General features: G+C 40.3%; 1 protein-coding gene across 1 annotated transcript; it reads left to right on the forward strand.

The window, feature by feature from the left end:
* The first annotated feature begins 756 nt into the window (after positions 1-756).
* LOC308688815 (uncharacterized protein) lies at positions 757-20,078 on the forward strand. The gene is made up of 9 exons (XM_081362213.1): positions 757-861; positions 7,999-8,493; positions 13,027-13,058; positions 13,148-13,253; positions 13,345-13,440; positions 15,213-15,348; positions 15,447-15,589; positions 17,692-17,738; positions 17,819-20,078. The coding sequence occupies exons 2-9, from the start codon at positions 8,402-8,404 to the stop codon at positions 18,211-18,213; spliced, it is 1,047 nt and encodes a 348-aa protein (XP_081218339.1). The 5' UTR covers positions 757-861; positions 7,999-8,401; the 3' UTR covers positions 18,214-20,078.
* Positions 20,079-20,898: the final 820 nt, after the last annotated feature.

Raw genomic sequence — 20,898 nt, forward strand, 5'->3', positions numbered from 1 at the left:
GAAAACACTGAGTATGTGTTCACAGTTCTGACAGGGTCTTTACAGCCGGATAAATAGTGTTACTTACATTCCTTTACTACATTTACTTCAGGTTTTAGTTTATGTAGATGGTCTCTCTTTGAAGTTCAACATTATACATAAAAGCAAATGGAACAACAGTAGGCTAAACCCTCTTTAACTTGTTTTATGTAAAAAATTATTATCAATAATCAATCCCTTGGTGAATTATATAATTCTAAGATTTTGTACATGCTTCCAAATATTATTATTTTTTCTCACATACACAGCATTATAGATATAGGACTGCTCTGAGTGTGACGCAGTGAGTGGACTTCAAAACATTGTGTGTGTCACATATATAATACTGGATAAACCTTAATCGATAAGAAGACGCGACTCTAAACAGTGTGTAACTGCACATAATGGCATCTTTATAAAACAATCACAAATGTTTTAATTAAAGTGTACTGTATTAAATGTAATCTGCAAATTAGTGATGTTGTCGTGACACATCTGTGTCCCAATGCGAGCCTTGCTGTCCGTAATAGTGCCCGAAATCATGTAGGCTACACTGATTCACGAGCTGGGGAGCTGATGGACTAATCAGAATGAATTACAGAGAGAGGAAGCCATGAAGTAGCTTTTACAGTAGACTAAAACCCGTCAGAAAAGTAAAAGAAGAAGAGTTTGTGGATGCGGGAGCGTGGCTTGTTGACGCTCAAACAGGAGGAAAAAGCGTGACGCGCGAGGTCTTCTGCGCATGCGCAGTCTTCACTGTTTCTGTGGCGAAATCGAAAGTAAGCTCGAAAGGAAAGTGCGCATTTTGAAGACTTAAAATCTCAAAAAATATCAGCTTTCACGGTAAGTTCATTTATCAGTTTCTGTTATCATGTCATATTATTGTACAATGTTTTATCATATCAACCTTGATTTTCAGAGATAAGGAGTAGCCTATTATAGTTGACACGCATGTAAAAGTGGATAAAGCTGGACAAATTCATCTTCAGGATCATAATGATATTGAGCGTTCTCGGTTTTAATTCTATTTGTGTTCATTAACGGATACGTTACAATCTGAAGGAAATCTAAAAACGAGGAAATGTAAACATTAACTAAAACACGGGCGCGCGTCTGTAGGCCATGCGTCGATCTGCGAAGTTAGTTTGCGTTAGATTATAAGTATAAAAACTGGTCATCTTGTCGGGTCGTATGTGGCTCAGATGCACTATTGTGATTTGGAAATGTTTCACAGTACAGTTTTGGTCAGTTAACCCTTCCCTAGACTTTTATAAATCATCATTTTAAAGTTAAGGGCTCAAGGAAGGGTTAACTGACCAAAACTGCACCGTGAATGTTTTCACTTGAGCCATTAATGACCCAACAAGCATTTATAAGCTGATTTATCTAATGGCTTTGACCGTTTTTATTAATGTGCTCAAACTGTACGTCATTATTACACAAAACACAGAGGCCAGAACAGTGAGAAACACCAGAGAATGTCTAATAAGGGGAGAACTTCCCCTCCCAGTAAACTTCCGGCTTCTGAACTGGTTGCAGTTCCACTCTGGCTCCACATGAGGGCGCTCACAGGGCGAGTGCAGAATGAATGGAGGTCTATGGCGCTATACTAATAAAAATCCACTTTTCTCAGGGTATAATTTTTTGTCTAGTAATTTGAATGTTGTATTTGAAAGGAGATGCAAAGAAATTACACATTGCTGGGTGTTAGATTTTTCACTAATAGTCACTTATTTGCTTTACAAAGTCTTTTAAAGTGTCAATGACGTCACACACATCGCACAGCCAGAGATACTGCTTTACGGCAATCCTTCAGTCACTTTGGTGTTTTCAGCTCTGCACTTTCTTTTCCCTCGAGAAATAGGACAACCCTTTGCCCACTATTAGAACAATTTATCATTGCACACCTGCCAGGCACTTTTCTCCTTTTTAAATTTTTATTGATATTTAGCACTATTGAGTGGGACATTGGTTGTTGTTGTTTTTTTATGGTGGCAATACTATGCCATATGTAGAACACTCCCACATAACATGACCTCTCAAATGTCAAAAGCTCAAGGAAAATTTGATTTATCAGTTCTTTTAATCATTATGTAAGGGTTAATGCCCTTCGAGGTGTCCATTATCAGGTTTTAATGGACGACGGCGAGGTGTACAGTTGCCTCCGCCGAAGTCCATTAATACCTGATAATGGACACCTCGAAGGGCATTAACCCGCTTATACCATGGTCACTTACGAAAGAAAGACATATTTAATCAATTAATAATACTTTAATGTGTTTTAGAGTAAAAATCGTGAGGGTTTTTATTTATTAAGTCGAGCACACTATTTAATAGTATACAGGCGTTGCCAAGCAACGTGGCCACAGTGAGCCGACCGCAGCAGTTGATCAGTGAGTTTGAACCAGCGCTTCATTTAAAACTGTCATCAGTTCCTAGGTGTACATTATCACTTTTTAATGGACACCCTGCAGCCAATCAGAATCGAGTATTCACCCAGACCATGGTATAACCAAAGTGTAACCGGCTGGATGTGGAAGTGTTCAGAGAGTTATTGATCAGATGTGCTGATCAGTCAGTGTGATATGAGCTCTGGCACAGAGAAGATGTCAGTGAGTCTCTCTACAGCAGCAGAAACACATGAAGCTTCTGAACAGAGAGAGATTCAGGCTCTTCCTCCTGCTGTTGAAGTTCAGTGTTCAGTGAGACTCGAGAGCATCAGTGAGACACTGACGGTGGGTAATGGAGACTCAATCACTGATCCACTTCATCTCAGAGGTTCACATCTGGGCAGAATATTCCGCTGTGGCGACCCCTGATCATACCAGAGCAAGTCGAGAGAGAGAGTGTTGGGTTTGAGCCCAGTCGAGTCCAAGTCTTCAACCAATCAAGTCCTTCAAGGGGGGCTTGATCAAGTCGGGACTTGATGTTATCCACTGATTTACATTCATGCCAGGGGGTGGTTAATGTGAACGGGAATGCACATGTTTTCTCTACATTTGCAGCTGTGTGTTTTATATGACAGATGGTTGATATAGACCCTTGTCAAGTCAAGTCAAGTCAACTTTATTTATATAGCGCTTTTCACAATACAGATTGTATCAAAGCAGCTTCACAGTATTAAATAAAATAGTACATCAGTGTTTGTTTCTGGTCTAAAACATCCACGTTTGGTAATGCAGATCAATAGCACTGGTGAATCGATTAATCAATTTAAGCATCCCCAACTGAGCAAGCCAAAGGCAACAGTGGCAAGGAACCGAAAAACTCCATCAGGTGACCTAATGGAGAAAAAAAACCTTGGGAGAACCCAGGCTCAGTCGGGGGCCAGTTCTCCTCTGGCGTTTATGAACTAGAGACCGGATTTAACTGTAAGATTAAAAGTATTATATGAATGCCTGGCTGAAGAGATGCGTCTTTAATCTAGTTTTAAACTGGGAGAGCGAGTCTGAGCAACGAACAGTATCAGGAAGACTATTCCAGAGTTTTGGAGCTAAATGTGAAAATGCTCTCCCTCCTTTGGTGGATCTGGATATCCTAGGTATGATCAGAAGCCTCAAATTTAGTGATCTTAAAGAGCGCGATGGATTATAGGGCGATAGAAGATCCGTTAAATAAACTGGAGCTAAGCCGTTTAGGGCTTTATAAGTCAGTAGCAATACCTTGTAATTAATACGGAACTTTATAGGTAACCAATGTAGTGATGATAAAATTGGTGTTATATGGTCAAACTTTCTTGATCTAGTAAGAACTCTAGCGGCGGCATTTTGGACTAACTGTAGCTTGTTTATTGAGGATGCAGGACAACCAGCTAATAAAGCATTACAGTAATCTAGTCTCGAGGTCATGAATGCATGAACTAGCTTTTCTGCATCAGAAACAGATAGCATGTTACGTAATTTAGCAATATTTCTAAGGTGAAAAAATGCTGTTTTTGTAACATATGAAATATGATTTTCAAAAGACAAGTTACAATCTAATATAACACCCAGGTCTTTTACTGTAGAGGATAAAGTAACAGGACACCCTACTATGTTAAAGTTGTATTGTAAGAGGTTTTGTGGGCGGTTTTTTGAACCGATAAGTATTACCTCTGTCTTATCTGGATTTAATAAAAGAAAATTGTGCGTCATCCAATCTTTTATATCTTTAACACACTCTGTCAATTTGGATAATTTAGCGTTTTCATCCGGCCGTGATGAAATATATAGTTGAGTGTCATCAGCATGACAATGGAAACTAATTCCATGTTTCCTTATAATATTTCCAAGTGGCAGCATATATATTGAGAATAATAGAGGGCCTAACACAGATCCTTGCGGCACTCCATAGTTTACTGGAGTTATGATCGATTTTTCTCCGTTTAAATAGACAAAATGGTAGCGGTCAGATAGGTATGATCTGAACCAGCTTAATGCTTGTCCTTGAACACCGGTATAGTTTTGTAGCCGATCTAAGAGTATTGTGTGATCTATAGTATCGAACGCAGCACTAAGATCAAGTAAAACTAGTATTGAGATACAGCCTTGGTCAGAAGCTAAAAGTAAATCATTTGTGATTTTAACGAGCGCAGTTTCAGTGCTATGATGCGGCCTGAACCCAGACTGAAACTTTTCATAGGTGTCATTTTCTTGCAAGAAAGAGCCCAGTTGAGCAGACACAACTTTTTCTAATATTTTGGACATAAAAGGAAGATTTGAAATGGGTCTATAATTTGCTAGGTTATTTGGGTCTAATTGTGGTTTCTTAATGAGAGGTTTTATAACTGCCAATTTAAATGTTCTTGGAACATGACCTAAAGATAAAGACGAGTTAATAATATTGAGGAGAGGCTCTTCCACTATAGGTAACACTTCTTTCAATAGTTTAGTTGGTATGGGATCTAATAAACATTTTGTTGTTTTAGAGGAAATGATAAATTTATTTAACTCTTTTTGTTCTATAGTTGTAAAGCACTGTAATTGTTCTTGCGGGGTGATAATCGAGGCTGAATTATAAGGCGCGATTGAAGGTTGAACGTTTACAATTGTGGATCTGATGTTTTCTATTTTCTCAGTGAAAAAATTCATGAAATCATTACTACTGAACTGTAACGGAATATTTTGTTCAGGTGACGCTTGTTTATTTGTTAGTCTAGCCACGGTGTTAAATAAGAACCTAGGATTGTTTTGGTTGTTTTCTATTAGTTTGCGGAGATGCTCAGCCCTGGCCGCTTTTAGGGCCTTTTTATAGCGTGACGTACTGTCTTTCCAAGCGATTCTAAAAACCTCTAAATTAGTTTGTTTCCATTTACGCTCTAAATTACGGGTTTCTCTCTTTAGAACACGAGTAGTATTGTTGTACCATGGTGCTTTAATTTTCTCTCTGACCTTTTTTAGTCTCATAGGTGCAACAATATCCCATTTTCCAGAGAGAACGGTGCTCATAGTGCTGGTTAGTTCGTCTAGTTCATCTGTTTGTTTAGGTTCAGGCAGCAGCTGAGACAGATCCGATAAGCAATTTGAAAAATTATCTATGGTGGATGGAAGGATTGTTCTGCCTAATCGATAACGCGGCGCAGCATGATATATTACCGGGGTACGTAATATGCAAGTTACCATGTAATGGTCAGTTACATCATCACTTTGCAGAATGATATCTATATCGGTTGGATCGGTTCCATGTGATATAATTAAATCGATTGTATGATTAAAACGATGAGTTGGTCCGGTAACGTTTTGCTTGACCCCAAAGGAGTTTAATAAGTCTATAAACGCAGCCCCTAACGTATCATTTTGATTATCTACGTGTATGTTAAAATCTCCAACAATTAATATTTTATCGACATTGACCAATAGATCGTAGAGAAAATTTGAAAATTCTTTTAGGAAATCAGCGTAAGGCCCTGGTGGTCTATATACGGTAGCCAAGGCTAAAGATAATAGGGATGTTTTTCTATCATCTAAGAGCGTAACATTTAGTACAAGTACTTCAAATGAAATAAACTTATAACCCGTTTTCTGAGTAACATTGAGAATATCTCTATAGATAGTTGCAATACCGCCGCCACGACCAATCAGACGGGGCTCGTGCTTATAGGAGTATCCTGATGGAGTAGACTCATTTAGACCGAAATAATCATTTGGTTTAAGCCAGGTTTCAGTAAGGCAAAGTACATCTATGCTATTATCTGTGACTATTTCATTTACAATAACTGCCTTAGGTGTGAGTGATCTAATGTTTAAAAGACCTAGCTTTAGAAATTGTTTTTGATTACTAATAGCAACATTTTCTGTTTTAATAACAATTAGATTTTTCCTAGATCCTGCAGTAGATTTATTATTTGATCGCACTAAACGAGGAATAGACACAGTTTCTATGCAATGTTCTACACTAGTATTTATATCAGTTAATTTGGTGCAGCAGAGACTATGATTTGGACTTTTGGTTACTAGTCAAAAGGTATTTAACATTTTGGAGATGTTATCTGACAGAAGATCCGATCCGAATCTGTTTGGGTGTAAGCCATCAGCACGGTATAGCCTAGGACGCTCCCAAAACAGATTCCAATTATTTACACAGAGCAGTTTCTGCTCATTGCACCATGACGTTAACCATTCATTTAGCGCGAATAATCTACTAAACTTGTCATGTCCTAGACGGTACGTGGGAAGCGGTCCTGACACAATGATCGTTATATCAGGCGATGTGCTGCGTACCGTATCGATCAGATTCCTGAAGTCTTTCTTCAGAACTTCCGTCTGGCGCAGCCTGATGTCGTTCACTCCCGCGTGCAATACCAAAGTTCCGACGCGCTCGTTATCGTTCAGAATCTCGGGAACGCGAGCAGCGATTTCAGAAACACGAGCACCAGGAAAGCAGTGACTGTGCACCTTATTTTTACCTGATGTAGCATGGACGTGCCGAACAATGGAATCACCGATGATCACAGCATCGCGTTCTGTTTCGCGAAGAGGGGAGAAGCGGTTTTGTGTGGATAACTCGAAAACCGGGAGGGTCGGAGAGGGTCTTGGTCTAGACCTGACTCGCGTCTTCCGCTGCGGAAATATCCAGGCTTCGTGGTGGCGTGTTGGAGCCGGAGTGAACGAGACCATGGCTGATCGCGACCTTGGCGCTCGGGACCGATGCCGAGTAACGCACGGAGTAGACGAGGTCGGAGTCAGCGGGTTAGTAACATTAATCTCTGGTTTGTGAGCATCGGCGCGTGATGTTTCAAGAGCCAAACGCCGGTCTCTCAGCTCGGCCTGTCTCACTAAAAGGTCGTGGATCTGTTTCTCAACAGCTTCCAGCTCAGACTGTACCGCGTGCAGCTCAAATTTGTCCTCACCTGCACCAAAAGGTAGACTACTTGCATCTGATATATTCGCCATTTTAACAGATGGACAGTAAGTTAGCAACGACACTACCAGTGATGCTATCAATTAATACTAATTTCTGACAAGCGTCTTAGATATAATCCGTCTTTTAAGTGGTACGGGTGTAGAGTAGACGCACGATAGGTGAAAAATGTTTGTAAGTGAGTGTTGAGAAGACGCGTTCAGCCGTGATCCCCGGGAGTAACCTATAAGAGTATCCAGCGTAGAATCACTAACAGGCTTGAGACGCGTCTGCTCAACAGTCCGCGTTGTAACTATGAGGTTTGAGCAGTAGTGCTTCTCAGTGAGGAAAAGTAGAAAATGTTTGTTGTAAGTAAGTTTAAAGAGTAAAATCAAGAATTATAAATCAAATCGATAGAGCTCCAAAGACAACAACGCGTTCAGACGCGACGCATCTTCTGACCCTTGTCTGGTCAGACACACCATACTGTATTGTACGTGGATGAAAACGAGGCTGTGGGGGACAGACACACAGTCTTTATAATGGCATACAGTGTGTAATGGTCATAGATCGCACATACCTTTCAAAACTGTTTTATGAAATTTTTGTCTACTGAAAGTGTCTTGGTTTAATGTATGATTTGTCCACTGTTTCCATATGCAGGCCTAAAGTCAGTTTCTAATAATGGGGAAAGGAGGAGCATCTGCAAAACCCGACTCTGTGTCTCTGAAAAGTGATCAATCCTTGATGACGACTCCTGATTTCAGTGATGAAGCAGTGACCTCTGACCCCAGTGATGAAGCAGTGACCTCTGACCCCAGTAATGAAGCAGTGACCTCTGACCCCAGTGATGAAGCAGTGACCTCTGACCCCAGTAATGAAGCAGTGACCTCTGACCCCAGTGATGAAGAAGTGACCTCTGACCCCAGTGATGAAGCAGTGACCTCTGACCCCAGTGATGAAGCAGTGACCTCTGACCCCAGTGATGAAGCAGTGACCTCTGACCCCAGTGATGAAGCAGTGACCTCTGACCCCAGTAATGAAGCAGTGACCTCTGACCCCATTAATGAAGCAGAACCCGACTGTGTCTCTGCATAGTGATCAATCCTTGACTCGTCCTCCTAATTTCAGTAATGGAGCAGTGACCTCTGACCCCAGGTGAGTATAAACATGTAGTGGGTAATTTAACTATGGGAGTCAAAAACACGTTGAATGCACACAGAGAGATGAGTTCTTTTATTTCCCCTCTGATCTGTAAACAAAAGGAAAATGACTTTTTTTTACTTTTTGAAAATTAACTTTAAAACTTAAATTGAAATGTAAAACATTAATTAATGTAAGACAGAAAATACAAAACCTCTTAAACACACCTCTTAATCTAATGACTGAGAGGACGCTGGCGTCGTATGTCCGCCGCTTCTCAGCCTGCTAAAACTGCTATGATTATTCTGTGGATCTGTTTTACTGATAACAGATACTGAGCCCTCTGTCCAGCTTTGTTTGGATATTAAAACATCTAGGCTCGGACACTCTTTACCTGGAGCTGCCCTTACTGCTGGAGTGGTGAGCGATCTGGATCGAGCTGCTCTGGTCTGTGGCTAGGTTAACCGGCTGTTGCCACCAGATACTGTCCTGTAACCAAATCTTCTACAGTCCGCATGGGCTCACCTCCAACGTATGCCACACTTGTCCCCTGGGTTACTACGGGCACTGCCACTTGTCCTGGTGTGCATAACGTTAGTCATCATTCATCCACGTTTGCCGGATTCATGGACAGCTGCTAACTGTAGCATCACAGCGATTCTTCCATCCACTATGCTCCGGTACCTGCCGAACCAACTCTTGGAACTTAACACTCGCCTCGCCCCATCAAACATCTTTGCTCTCAAGCAATTGGGCATTCTTCGCCGACCCCGCTACATTCATAGGGGGTCGCGGCGGCGTTTTGTTTACTCCGAGAGCAGGACCGAAAGCTCTATTCCAAGCCTGTGGACAGCTGCCAGCGGCGCACACCAATGACGTCATCGAGTGCGTCATCAGAGCGCTCATGGTTCAGGTCTAAAAAGCTACAACCGACCACACCCAGGCCCCCTGCTGGAGGAACCACGCACTGCGCGCCTGGGGAAACGCGGAGTGGACCATACTGTGCTGCGCTCTCTGGTAAAGTGGACTCCATCTTCAATGATTAAAATGGAACTGTTAAACTGTCAATCACTTACCAACAAGGCATCCTTTATCCACAACTATATATTTGATCAGAAACTTGATTTTATGTGCCTCACTGAGACCTGGCACAAACCAGAAGTGTATTCTGCACTTAATGAAGCGTGCCCCCCTGGCTATTCATATCTGGAAAAAGCCAGAGGAAATGGACGTGGAGGGGGTTTGGCGGTTATTCATTGCTCTGATCTGCACCTGTCCTCTGTGACATTGCCAAAGCTGTCATCTTTTGAATGCTTGGCTTTTTCGTGTGAAAAACCCATCCCACTTACAACCATCCTCATATACCGGCCACCTAAACCACACCCACATTTCATCTCAGAATTAACTGAGCTACTCTTGTCAGTGTGCACCACATCAAACAATGTGGCAATTCTTGGAGACTTTCATATCCATGTTAACTCTCCCACTAGCCAATATACTACAGAATTGTTACAACTTCTTGATACACTCAATCTCAGACAACTCGTGACAGTCCCTACCCATACAAAAGGGCACACACTGGACCTCATTATAACAAATTTTCCTGTTAACAATGTTCATGTACATGACTTAGGCATATCTGATCATAATGCCATATCATTAGACTTTTCATTCCTGACTTCACTCAGTAAGCCTAAACACAAAATCTGCTTTCATAAAACAAAAGACATTAACCCTGAACACCTGTCTTACGACCTACAAAACCTGGCCATATCCGTTCATCACTCTTCTCCTGACGCACTTGTCGATCATTACAATACCGGACTGCAAGAGATACTTGATGCCCATGCGCCCCTCAAGACACGGGACTGTAACCTTTACACGCTCTGCCCCGTGGTACACTGGTGCGCTGCGTAGACAGAAGGCGGCTGGGAGGGTCCTTGAGAGGCGCTACGTTGCCTCTGGGCTGAATGTCCATAAAACTGCTTATAGAGAGCACCAAAGATCATATTCCAAATTACTCAGTCAGGCACGGTCACAATACTATTCCAACATCATTAACAATAATCCAGGAAATTCAAAACAGCTCTTTAAAACAATAAATCATCTTCTCAGTCCACCAATCCTGAGGCAAAATAACAGTACCGATGACCAGTGCAATAAATTCCTTGATTCTTTCACCACAAAAATATCTACCATCCGTTCTAACCTAACACCCAGCAATATCATTCCTTCCATCCCCCCAACCTCAACACCAACTTTCTCTCATTTCATTCTCCCCACACACAGACAGGTTGAGACTCTTATACACAGCATGAGACCCTCAACGTGTTCACTGGACCCCCTTCCCACTGTTCTGATCAAATCAAATATGACTTTCTTAAGCCCTCTCATCACCACCATTATAAACTCTTCCCTGCAATCAGGCCATCTTCCAATATCTCTGAAAACTGCACTTATCAACCCTCGGCTTAAGAAACCCTCCCACGATCCTGATGTTTTATCAAATTACCGGCCTATTTCTAATCTCCCATTTCTCTCCAAAGTCATTGAAAAAGTCATTGTCACCCAAATTCACACCCACCTTCACTCACACAGTCTCTATGAAAAATTCCAGTCTGGTTTCCGCTCCGCCCATAGTACAGAGACAGCCCTGGTCAGGGTCACAAACGATCTGCTTGTGGCTGCTGATCAGGGCTCTCCATCCCTCCTCCTGCTCTTGGACCTCTCAGCCGCCTTCGACACTGTTGATCACGCCATCCTCCTTCACCGTTTGCAACACTTCATCGGCATTTCACACACAGCATTTCAGTGGTTTCAGTCCTACCTGACTGATAGAGTTGAGTATGTGGCCCTGGGGGGAGCCAGGTCGAGGCCCCACACAGTCACATGTGGAGTGCCTCAGGGTTCGGTCCTCAGCCCCACACTTTTCTCCATTTATATGCTCCCCCTGGGCCACATCATCAGCAGGCATGGAGTTGCTTTCCACTGCTATGCCGATGATACTCAGCTCTATGTCAGGTTGGACCCCACATCCCCACATCCTCCACATCATCACTCCCCACTTTAACTGCCTGCTTGGAGGAGACAAAGGCATGGATGAATAACAACTTCCTTCAGCTAAACAGCCCCAAAACTGAGGGTCTCCTCATTGGGACCCCACACCAACTCCGATCCTCCCCTTTGACCGTTTATTCATTTGCTGGCCATGACATTTCTCTCACATCCTCTATAACAAACCTGGGGGTTCGATTTGACCCCCACCTATCATTTAACACCCACATCCAATTTACCTGTAAGACTGCATTCTTTCACCTCCGGAACATCTCTAAACTCCGCCCCTCCCTCTCCCTTCCCGATGCAGAGAGGCTGGTTCATGCCTTTGTCTCCTCCAGGCTCGACTACTGCAATGCACTCCTCATCGGGATCCCTGGCAGGAGCCTGCAGAGATTGCAGTACATTCAGAACTGCGCTGCCAGGGTCCTGATGGGGGTACGCAAATCTGAGCACATCACACCAATCCTCCATAAACTTCACTGGCTTCCTGTTAGGTTCAGGATTGAGTATAAGATCTGTCTCCTGACCTATCAGTGTGTCAACAGCAGCGCACCAGTGTACCTCCAAGAACTAATCAATAGGCAAAACCCAACCCGACATCTCCGTTCCTCTGACAGCCACCAACTCCAGGTCCCCAAGTCCAAACTCCGCACTATGGGAGATAGGGCCTTCCAGGTGGCTGCGCCTCGACTGTGGAATACCCTCCCCAACCATCTAAGGGCGCCACAATCTATAGAGGTTTTTAAAAATAATTTAAAGACTTACTTATTTTGTATTGCATTTTCTTAATATAATTCTGTTTCTTACTATTTTGACTGTTTTTATGTTTATTGTTTTTACCTGTGCACCTGTAGCACTTTGAGATGTGTTCTTCACGTGTAAACTGCAATACAAATACAATTTATTATTATTATTATTAATCAGTGTTACAGCTTTACAGTGGTAACAGGAAAATTATGCATTGTCAATTATGTCATTGTGCAGCTTGTAAAAATCATTAGTTATTAAATCAGTTCAATAATACAACAATAGCATGCATAAAAATAAACACAGATTTAAGGTAAAACCCTACCCTGCTGTCTGGATAACTCCTATATGAAGAGAGTTACAGTAGTCAAGCCGTGAAAAGATGAAGGCATGACTGACTTTCTCTAGATCATTAATGAAAGAAAACTCTTTCATCTTGACATCTTGACAACAGCATTTATTTGCTTATCAAATTTAAAAGCTTTGTCAAATAATCACCCAGATTCCTCATAACCGCTTTATGATACTGGCCAGTGCACCTTGAATAAAGATCTCACCTCGTCAGACTTTACTGAAAAACATTCATTCATTTCTTATGCACAATACAGATAGAGGATATATTTAGGCATTTCATGAAACAAAACATCACAAACGAAAATAACAGCCGATTGTGAGAGTATTTGTGTTTCAGTTGGTTTACTGTATTATCGTCAGAATATGAAACTTCTGTGTTTCCACCTGTAGGTCCAACTTGCTGAAAAACCCCAGAGCTGAAGGTGATTCACATAATTAGCATAATTAACCTACATTAAGAGTGTAAAGAATGTTTGCTTCAGGTAATGTCTCTTTCTGATGATGTTTTTAGATGGACTTCAAGGATGGGAGATTAAGAATGGGGGTGACGGCTGGGCGCTAGAAAACAGACGTCATCCAGACGACACGGTCACCAAATGTTTTGTAACATCTTTCAGGTATGTTTGATATTTTAGATCCTTCAAGAAATGCTAAAATAAGACAATCAAGCCGATCCACACATGAATCACTCGTAAACTTTGTCCTCAGGGAATGCTTGAAGCAACAGCTGATTGATTTGAAGGAAAGAGGCTACAGTGATGCTTTCATGGATCTTCTGCAACCTCATATCAAAATATCAGACTGGTGAGCGTTCACTGAAACTCCAGTTTATGCTACAGCATCTTAGCTGGTGCTTTCAAACTGTACTGGGCTGCAGGATATTGGGGAACATATCCGATATAATATAATATATATAAAATAAAGTATCTGCTTCAAATGTGCCTTATGCTGGAATTGTGTTTGGCACCATGAGAACCCAAAGTCATTTGACATTCATATTTCAATTTTTGTTTTGTTATTGGCAGATTATTTTGTACTTTTATTGTAAGAATATGTGTACATTTTAATTTATGCAAGAAAAAAAGGGCAGAAACTGAATTTTAATGGCATTTAAAGGAGACATATCATGCTTTTAAATTGTTCCTTTTTACATATAAATCATACATTTGTAGTCTATATAAAGCGGAACTGCAATGCTTGGGTCTGAATTCCTCATTATTATAGCTCCACAGGCCCCTTTTCTGCCCCTTTTCTGATGTGTGTCTGAGAGCAACTCGTTTTGGTGCGGTCTCTTTAAATACAACTGAGACACGTCATACCCCGCCCCCTCTCCAGGATGCAGAGGTTCAACTCCACCCCGTTCGGCCATTTTTGTAGTTTGATATCAGAGATAGGATTATCTAGAGGCACAGAAACTTTTTATTCACACGTTATTAACAAAATGTCAACAACGGAAGACTTGTCCAGCCAGCCTTACATGTTCGAGCCAGAGTCGGAGCAGGAGCGAGATGAAAATGTCAATGAAGACGATGAACCTGCAGAACAACGTCTTCATATGGATGTATCGCAATGGTGTGTAGCCTACTGTATTTACACATGAAACTTTGGTCTTCCGACCTTTTACCACCGTGTCGATTTATTTTGATTAATATGTGCGAGGGAGAGAGAGCAAGATAGCGTCTAGTTTGGAGACGGTGATGTCTTGTTTACACTTTCGCCTGGCTCTGAAGAGAGAGAGAGTGAGCGTGCGCGCGACCAGGTCTCTCTCTCTGCTCGTTCTTTTAGTCAAACATGCGCCACAAGCGCGGCAGTTCATCTACATTAGACGGTGTAATGAAGCGTGTGGGTTACTACATCCAACAACCGAACATTTTAACTTACCCTCTCGTAACTTCTGCATCCTTTAGCTTGGACTACAAAATTGCAGCGAGAAATAATAATGGCGGATTGCTCGAAGTGTTGAACTGGAAGTCAATGTCCTTATTTGGCAGTTCCGCTGCAAATACTGTGACGTATTAGTTCACAAAACGTCATAGATAACAGAAAAATCTGAACAGGTTGAAAAATATGACCAAAACAGAATATAAAGATATCAACGAAGCACCTGAAGAGAATAATTTCATCTTTTCTGTACTTCTAAACACTCCAAATATACAACAAAATGCATTTAAGGGCTAAAAAAGTGGATTTAGCATGATATGTCCCCTTTAAGGGATGGTTCACTTAAAAATGAAATCTTTCATCCTTAATTCACCCTTAATTCATTCCAAACCTGTATGACTTTATTTCTCCTGCGGGACATAAAATACTATATTGTGAAAAATGCTTTTTGTCCATACAATGAAAGTCAATTGAGGCCAATGTTGTGTGAACCCATCGACTGAAAGTGAAACAGAAGTGAAAGAACTTCTGTTCCACAGGAGAAAGAAGCTCATGCAGGTTTGGAATGACATGAGGGAGAGTAAGTGAAGACACAACTCTCCTTTATATGTGTTTCACTATCGCTTTAAGAACACAGTAGCAGTGTTAAATCAGTTCTCATCTGAAAGCACACTGATCTGATGTCTTATCTGCAGGTATGCCCCACGCTATGACTGTGGGAGTGAGTATCAGATCTGTGTAGAGCTGCTCGATCAGAGGAAAAAGCCCATCAGAACCTTTCAGCCTGAGAGAGTTTACTTTCAGCAGTGGAACAAGCAGCCGTGGTGTCAGGTGAGTCGAGTAACACATGCAGTCGAGCTCTTCTTCTATAGTCAGACTCACAGTCAGAGAGTCGTCGGTGTCCCTGTGTGTGTTCTGCTTAATTCCAGATGACCCACGTCTTTAAGGATTATGGCCCTGGTGTTCGGTTTATCCACTTCACTCACGGTGGGAAGGATACACAGTTCTGGAAAGGCTGGTATGGAATACGGGTCACTAACAGTAGTGTGGAGATCTGCCATCCTCCAGAGAGGTAGCGTTTTCCAGCATGATCTTTTACATTCCTAAGATTAACAAAACTGATCTTCATATGAGGAATTCTAATGATGCAATATGCCTTAAGGAGAAAAACACGTGTAGCATTACAGAGCTCTCCTGTAAATGTATTTTGTCATGATAAATGTTGAGTGTTACGCTGTTAAAAGGAGACTGTAAGTTCAGCCTTAGTCATGCACTGCTCACTCACATCTCACGTCCTTGGCAAGAAGCTTTTCCCAGGCTAGATTTTCTCCCCAGGGTAAAAAATATCCCTATATATAAAACATAAAGCAAAACATGCATATAACATTGCCAGAAAACCTCCTACAACACACCATCTCATCAAACAAATACAGGTTTCAGAGTCAGGTATTTCAAAACGCCTCAATAGCGCCACCTACAAACTTTCATTTTAACCAGTAATATTAATGTACCAACTGGGTTTCCTTGTAGTTTCCAGCATTAGTTGAGAGAGATTTTCTTCCTTGAGAAAGATTCCAATAGGGAGACTGTCTTTCATTTAACCCTCGACATTCCAACACAAACTGAATAGACCGATTTGCACGGTTTTATTTCCGCAAAATGTTTTTTTTTTTTTTTTTTTTTTTTAACTAATTACTTTTTATTCAAAATAATATTTTAAATGTAATAATATGTAATCCTATATCTTGTATATTATTTCTACAGTAGTTTAGACCCGCTCTGACGGTTCCCCTCTGCTTCAAACGGAAATTCCAAAAGAATGAATAACTATATAAAAATTATATTAATGACCATTTTGAATAAATACACTGTTGATTACAATAGCTTGCAGGGCTCCAGACTAATTTTTCCACTGGTTGCACTGGTGCTACCAACTTTCTCAGTTGGTCGCACCAGCAAATGATTTGGTCACACCTTTTTTTTTTTTTTTGCTACATGCCATGGGATTAATCAATGCATGCTGATGAATAGTGGTCTTAATCTGCGTACCCTAGTTTTGCACTGACGTAAAAAGACTGACAGTGACACAATACGACCTCATGTTAGCAAAATGTTTTAATCTTTTAACTCTCAAAAAAACTATTAAAAAACATGTTTGTTCTTTAATGTTTGATTATAATTTTACTGTCTTCACATAGGGATGGGAATTGATAAGATTTTATCAATAATAATGCCACTGACGATTCTGATTATCGATCCGATTCTGTGACGATTCTCTTATCGATTCTTGATAGCACCGTGTGGAAAAATGTAGTCATAAGCTTTTCAAAAAAACAAGTGGTTTTATTTATTTTAAAGATTAAGCTTGAGTAAGCAAACTGTACTTTTTATGTAATTTATGTAATTAATAGAACCTTATTGTAAAGTGTTACTGAAAAATTAGGAGTCATTAGTTCGTGAATTGGATGTGTCGTGCGCGTTGTGTGATTATCCCAGCAGTTAGGACACGGACATCCAAGAGAAAACATTTCATCACTGGATAGGTTTTTTCGTTTAATTAAAGTGTTGTTTTATGTCAGCTGAATGTGGGGAACGCTTTTCAGAGAAGATAAGGAAACTTATTTAGCACAATTCACACCAGCGGTAATTCAGGAAAAAAATATCTCCGAATGCTACCATTGAAACTTTGGTCTTCCGACCTTTTACCACCATGTTGATTTATTTAGATTAATATGTGCGATGGAGAGAGAGCAAGACAGCGCCTAGTTTGGAGACGGTGAAGACATTGTCTTGTTTACTCTTTCAACTGGCTCCGAAGAGAGAGACTGTGTGCGCGCGTGACCGGCTCTCTCTCTGCTCGTTCTTTCAGTTAAACATGTACATTCATCTACATTACTCACCGATCAAATAAGACTTTGGCGGGACAAAAATTCACTTTGGCGGGCGCTAAAACAAGTTCAATGCAGGAAAATTCATGCGTGAATTTAACTGAGTAGTACATGACCATTCACTCGCAGTCTGGAACCCTGGCTTGCTGAAATAAGAATTGCTAAAAACAGAACAAAGACTTGAGACTTGGACCACAGGGTCTTGTAAACATGTATGAATTCTGACATACTGAAAGTGTGTGTGCATGATGCGTATCTACATTAGTGTGTGTTTGTGTGTTTATAGTGTGGATTGTGAAGGAGAGTTCGCAATGTCAATAGGAACATGTCAAGGTGGATTTATAAACATGCACATGGAAGAGCGTCAGCCGTATCCTGATCATCCAGAGAGTATATTAAAGTATATTCCTCAGGTTCCGTGTGGAGAGAGGACTTTGTTATGGCTGAATGGAGCGGATATAAAGCTGGTATATCAGTGTCATATAAAGGAATCAGGAGAGGAATAAGTGAAGACTCTGTGTTTGGATATAAAGACAAATCCTGGAGTCTGATCTATTCTCTGTCCATCACAATAATAAAGGCACTGATATTCCTGTCGCCTCTTCATCCTCTAAGAGAGCAGGAGTGTATGTGGACGTGTCGGCCGGCACTCTGTCATTCTACAGCGTCTCTGACACACACACACTCACACACTTACACACACTCAACACCACATTCACTGAACCCCTCTGTGCTGGATTTGGGGCTTTTCCTGGTTCCTCAGTGTCTCTGTCTCAGATTAAACAACAGACACACAACGGACACATAGAATTCCTATTTCTAAATTCCATTAATTAAAGTTTTTCATTAACAACTAGAAGTTAGAAATCTGCACACATCATAAACACATCTATAAAAAACAGAGTAATAAAGTTACTTTAATATTCATATTGTAAACTGATAAACCGGTTTAAGAAAAGTACATTTGTGAATAATCTAATCATGAACCTGATTCTGAATGATGTGAACTGATCATCACCATCACCACAACAACCTTTATTAGATTCACTTTACTATCGGCTCTGTTTCATCTCCTCAAAAATATACACCAAAATAGTGCTTTATATACTATCTTAAACTATAAAATGAAATCTAAACAGCCTATGTGATTGGTTATAATGAACCAATACTTGTCTAGACTTTAATCTGTATAAAGACAAAAATAAAGATTTCAGAGTTAAAAACTCATCATCTGTTTGAGTGTGCTTGAGTTAGAGAGAGAGTGTGTGTTTTTAACTAGTTGCAGTTTATCATTAGACCTGTTAGAGCCCTAACTACATTAATCATTTTGTAATGTTTTTCCTTACATTATTAAGAGTGATTATGTTTTTGATAAATGCATATTTTGTGTTATTTGTATTATATCGCAAGATTTTGACTTGTTTTACGTGCAACGTGTAATAATTTGAAGAAGAATAAGGAAGAAGAAAGGGATAAGATGAACTATATCATAACTACCATTATACCATGGTCTGGGTGAATACTCGATTCTGATTGGCTGCAGGGTGTCCATTAAGTAAGGGTTAGTGTCCATTATCAGGTATTAATGGACGACGGCAAGGTGTGAACCTTAAACACATTAAAGTATTATTAATTGATTAAATATTTCTTTCTTTCGTAAGTGACCATGGTATAAGCGGGATAATGCCCTTCGAGGTGTCCATTAATTTCTGTTAATGGACACCTCGTCGGGCATTATCCCTTACATAACTTACAGTCGATGATAATGTTCTGATTAGACGGTATCGTTTTCAAAACACTTGCACTCAAAGGTTGCGTTCTCAGGCCACCAAAACGCCATCGTCGTGTAAATGAACGACCAGAACACATTAAACATTTTCAGTTGAAAACAGTGTCGTGTAAACGGGCCCTAAATTAATAATTAATGATTTTTACACTGGAAATGAATCAACGCTGAACTTACTTAAGCTGGATAGCAGAAACAATCTGTGTTGCGTTATTTTCCTGTTATCTCTGTAAAGATGCTTTGAAACAATCTGTGTTGTAAAAACTTGACTGAACTTCTTGAACTGTTAACAATTACTATAATAACTGTAAGGATAATTATAACTATAACTTAATGTGGATGATATTCTGTTTAGTCTAAGTGTACACTGTTTTTTTTACATTTATTACATTGTCTTCTGATTGAAATGCTCGAGCTCTTTACAGTAGGCTGTCGATTACAATTCTGATTGGCTGTCAAAAGGTTTAATCGTTGATCAGCTGCAAAAAAAAAAAAAAAAAAAAAATCTTTCCAAGAGTGATTCCAACGATATTGTTCCTCTGTGTCATTATTGTTATAGTTGTGCTATGGACTTCACTATTCTCTTATAGAGCGTAAAAAGAAATGTAATGAACTATTAAAATTAACTATTAATGTTAATGTCTAGTTTGATATATTCTATGTGTCATTATTTGTGCTTGTTTGATGTTGACTGTGTCTATGTAATCTGTTTATGTTTTTAATGTGTATGTATGCAATGTTTTTTACAGTTTTTATAATAACAACCTGCCAGGGACTCCAGATGAAAATTAGTCTGTACGGCTAAATCTGGTTCATTTACATTTGGACATTGTCCTTATGTTCATTAATGTGCACTGTCCCTTTTAAATAAATAAACAATCAATCAATCAATCAATATTATGTTTGCACTTATATTCATTTATATTACATTCATAGAATCTTAAAAATATGATGGTAATTAGATTAATGTGGTGTCGGTACATATTCTTATTAATATATGTATGTGTATGTCCTTGTATATGACCGGACAAAAGTTAATGTGACTGAATGTATGACGAGACAGAGGGTCTCCATTCAAGGGTGTAATATGATTAAGTATGATAGACAAATCTAAACTATATGTTAGTTATGGCTAAGATGTATCTTGATGTAGCCTCGGGAAAACAACCTTGTGGAGGAACAATATAAAGAATGAAGGATCCCCCCCCACTCGTGGTCACTCTGCAGGCACTGTGTAATGACTGTACGACTGCTGACCTTTCCTTACAAGGGAATAAATAATCTTTAAAGACAATTGATCCATGTTTGTCTCTTATTCAGTGTTAGAAAATAGTTTTCCACCACATAGAGTAAGAGCAATTATTAAAAGTTTATGGTTATAGTTATCATTATAGTTATTGTCCTTGTGAACAGGCCTTAATTCACATGTGTCCTGACCTTGGCGATGTCCTTGGGCGTTTGGCCCAGGGCTTGGAAGATGTTGACTGCGCCGGTCAGCTAGCAGGTCCTAAAGTGGTGGAGTGTCTCGGCATCAGTTCCAGAGAACTCTTTCTTAGAAACGTCTTCGATCATCCTGATCTCAAACTCGGTGTGTACGGGCCCGGGCTCGATCATTGACATACTGACTGACAGACTGACAGATGGGAAATCAAACACACACACCACCATCCAGAGAAAGAGGCGTCAACTCAGATCTGTAATGAAGCA

Source organism: Scardinius erythrophthalmus, assembly GCF_964197995.2.
Source record: "Scardinius erythrophthalmus genome assembly, chromosome: 3".
Classification (NCBI taxonomy): Eukaryota; Metazoa; Chordata; class Actinopteri; order Cypriniformes; family Leuciscidae; genus Scardinius; species Scardinius erythrophthalmus.